Genomic DNA, 2,080 nt, shown 5'->3' with positions numbered 1-2,080 from the left:
AGGTTAAAGGTCAGAGAGCTTCATATTTGTTCTGTTCCTCTTTCATTACCTAACATAAAGTGTGCTGTTTGCTCAGGTCTGCCACGAACGAGCTTTTAATCTGAAGGGGCTTCCTGGTTGAATAAGTCATGAATGGTTTCCTGTGTGTATTCAGGACGTGTACCTGGAGATGTCCTACATGTACGACGACGACGGTTACCAGTCTTACTGCACCGTTTGCTGCGGCGGTCGAGAGGTTCTGCTCTGCGGTAACGTGAACTGCTGCAGGTCCGACGGACAGGAACAGGAAACACCATCTCCACTCTTTGCCCCTCCCTCGGCTCACCTCCTCTCCGCCTGCTCCCTCCAGGTGTTTCTGCGTGGACTGTCTGGACATCCTGGTGGACCCGGGTGCGTCCGACCAGGCGCGCTATCTAGACCCGTGGCGATGCTACATGTGCCAGCCGCTGCTGCGGTACGGCGTCCTCAAACGACGGCACGACTGGAGCCTCAAGCTGCAGGAGTTCTTCGCCAACGATAACGGACAGGAGTTTGTGAGTTTCTTCTCAGATGTTTCGTGTCTTTATCTGATCTTGTAAAGCACACCTGATGAAATCACACGGGTAGCTCTGTGCCCCTCGTGTGCACGGCGGGAGCAGCAGGACGAACGCTGCGTTTGGTTTCTGACCCGTCGGCTGAGCATCAGGTCTCATTTCTGTTGCTTTCTGTTTGCCTTTCAGGAGAAACCAAAGATTTACCCAGCAGTCCCTGCAGAGCAGAGACGACCAATCAGAGTGCTGTCCCTGTTTGACGGCATTGCCACAGGTGAGGATGAAGGCGAGCTCAGGCTTAGGTTCAATAATAAACCATCGTTTTCCCCTCTGCAGATATTTAGGGTGTGTTTTGTTGAAATAAATAATCAGCCGCCTCTGCAGAGAGTCTCCCGTCCTGCAAACTGACTCCAAATCATCCAAGTTGTTCTGCAGCTGGTGGTCCTGCTTCTGGTCACCGTACGGAGAGATTCTCCACCTGCTGCATGTTCTGGTGAACCAGGACTGCCGTCACCAGCTGCAGTCCAACGTGGAGGTGGAGAACAGCGGTGGTCGACACACCAGCAACAGATCCTAACGGACGCCGACTGCTGAGAGCAGCCAGTTTAGTGGTCGGGCTACATTCCCACCCGTGGTCAGGTGTGGTCACAGGTGAAGTTATGTGTTTCCTCTGAAGGATGGCCGGGCTCAGAGAGACAGGCGAGGAGCTCAGAGCCGCTACTGTGTGTGTGTCTGTGTGTGTGTGTGTGTGTGTGTGTGTGTGTGTGTGTGTGTGTGTCTGTGTGTGTGTGTTCCTATGTAAAGATGAGCGTGTTTGTTTCCAGGCTACCTGGTTCTGAGAGATCTGGGTTTTAAGGTGGGTCAGTATGTGGCATCGGAGGTGTGCGAGGACTCCATCTCAGTGGGCGTCGTCAGGCATGAAGGAAAGATCAAGTACGTCCACGATGTGAGGAACATCACCAAGAAAAATGTAAGCAGGACAACGAATTTCTGCTTTGTTGTATTTTCAGCCTGATGTTTGAGCCCAAACTGACTGAAATAAAACCAGTGAAACAGAATCAGTCTGCTGCCCCCTGCTGGGCTGTGAAGCTGGTGCCAGTCAGCTACAAGAGGTTATTTACACAAATAAATAAAAACTTTATTTTCATCAGTTTACATCAAGTATTTGAAAAAATCCAATATTGTGAAAAACATCTTTGATGGTCTGATCTGGAATCTTAAATCTGAGCATTAACATAAAGCTTTAGCTCTCTGTGGATTTACCTCAACAATTATAGTCAAATATGGCTGAAGTGAAACTTTCAGTAAGTAACCCAGAGTTTAATGTCATACCTTTATCACAAACACAGAGTCCGAACAGGAAGCTCACTCCTCATACGGACACTCGGGCTGTGTCCCAGCTCGGGGTCTGCAGCCTTGGAGGACGCGGCCTTCGCGGTCTACGTGGGCCGCGTCCTCCGAAGACCGAGAAGGTTGGAAGTGCGAGGCTGTGAAATGGTCGGTCTAGTCTTTGTTGTGCTGTTGTTGCCTAGCAACCATGGATCTAACCT

General features: G+C 50.5%; 1 protein-coding gene across 5 annotated transcripts in view; it reads left to right on the top strand.

Annotated features, from left to right (window-relative positions):
- dnmt3bb.1 (DNA (cytosine-5-)-methyltransferase 3 beta, duplicate b.1) overlaps window positions 1–2,080 on the top strand; it is a 53,084-nt gene that overhangs the window by 35,623 nt on the left and 15,381 nt on the right. For 4 of the 5 annotated variants that reach the window (XM_042225064.1, XM_042225062.1, XM_005933197.2 and 1 more), the window contains 4 exons: window positions 155–267; window positions 350–533; window positions 720–804; window positions 1,355–1,500. In XM_042225064.1, coding sequence (XP_042080998.1) covers window positions 155–267; window positions 350–533; window positions 720–804; window positions 1,355–1,500 — 528 coding nt within the window. Of the gene's footprint in view, window positions 1–154; window positions 268–349; window positions 534–719; window positions 805–1,354; window positions 1,501–1,879; window positions 2,075–2,080 lie in introns of those variants that run through there. The other variant, XM_042225065.1, reaches the window with a different exon arrangement.

The sequence above is a fragment of the Haplochromis burtoni genome, unplaced genomic scaffold (assembly GCF_018398535.1).
Source record: "Haplochromis burtoni strain Fernald_Lab_line unplaced genomic scaffold, NCSU_Asbu1 Contig_159, whole genome shotgun sequence".
Lineage (NCBI taxonomy): Eukaryota > Metazoa > Chordata > Actinopteri > Cichliformes > Cichlidae > Haplochromis > Haplochromis burtoni.
This window is presented reverse-complemented; position numbering and strand designations above follow the sequence as displayed.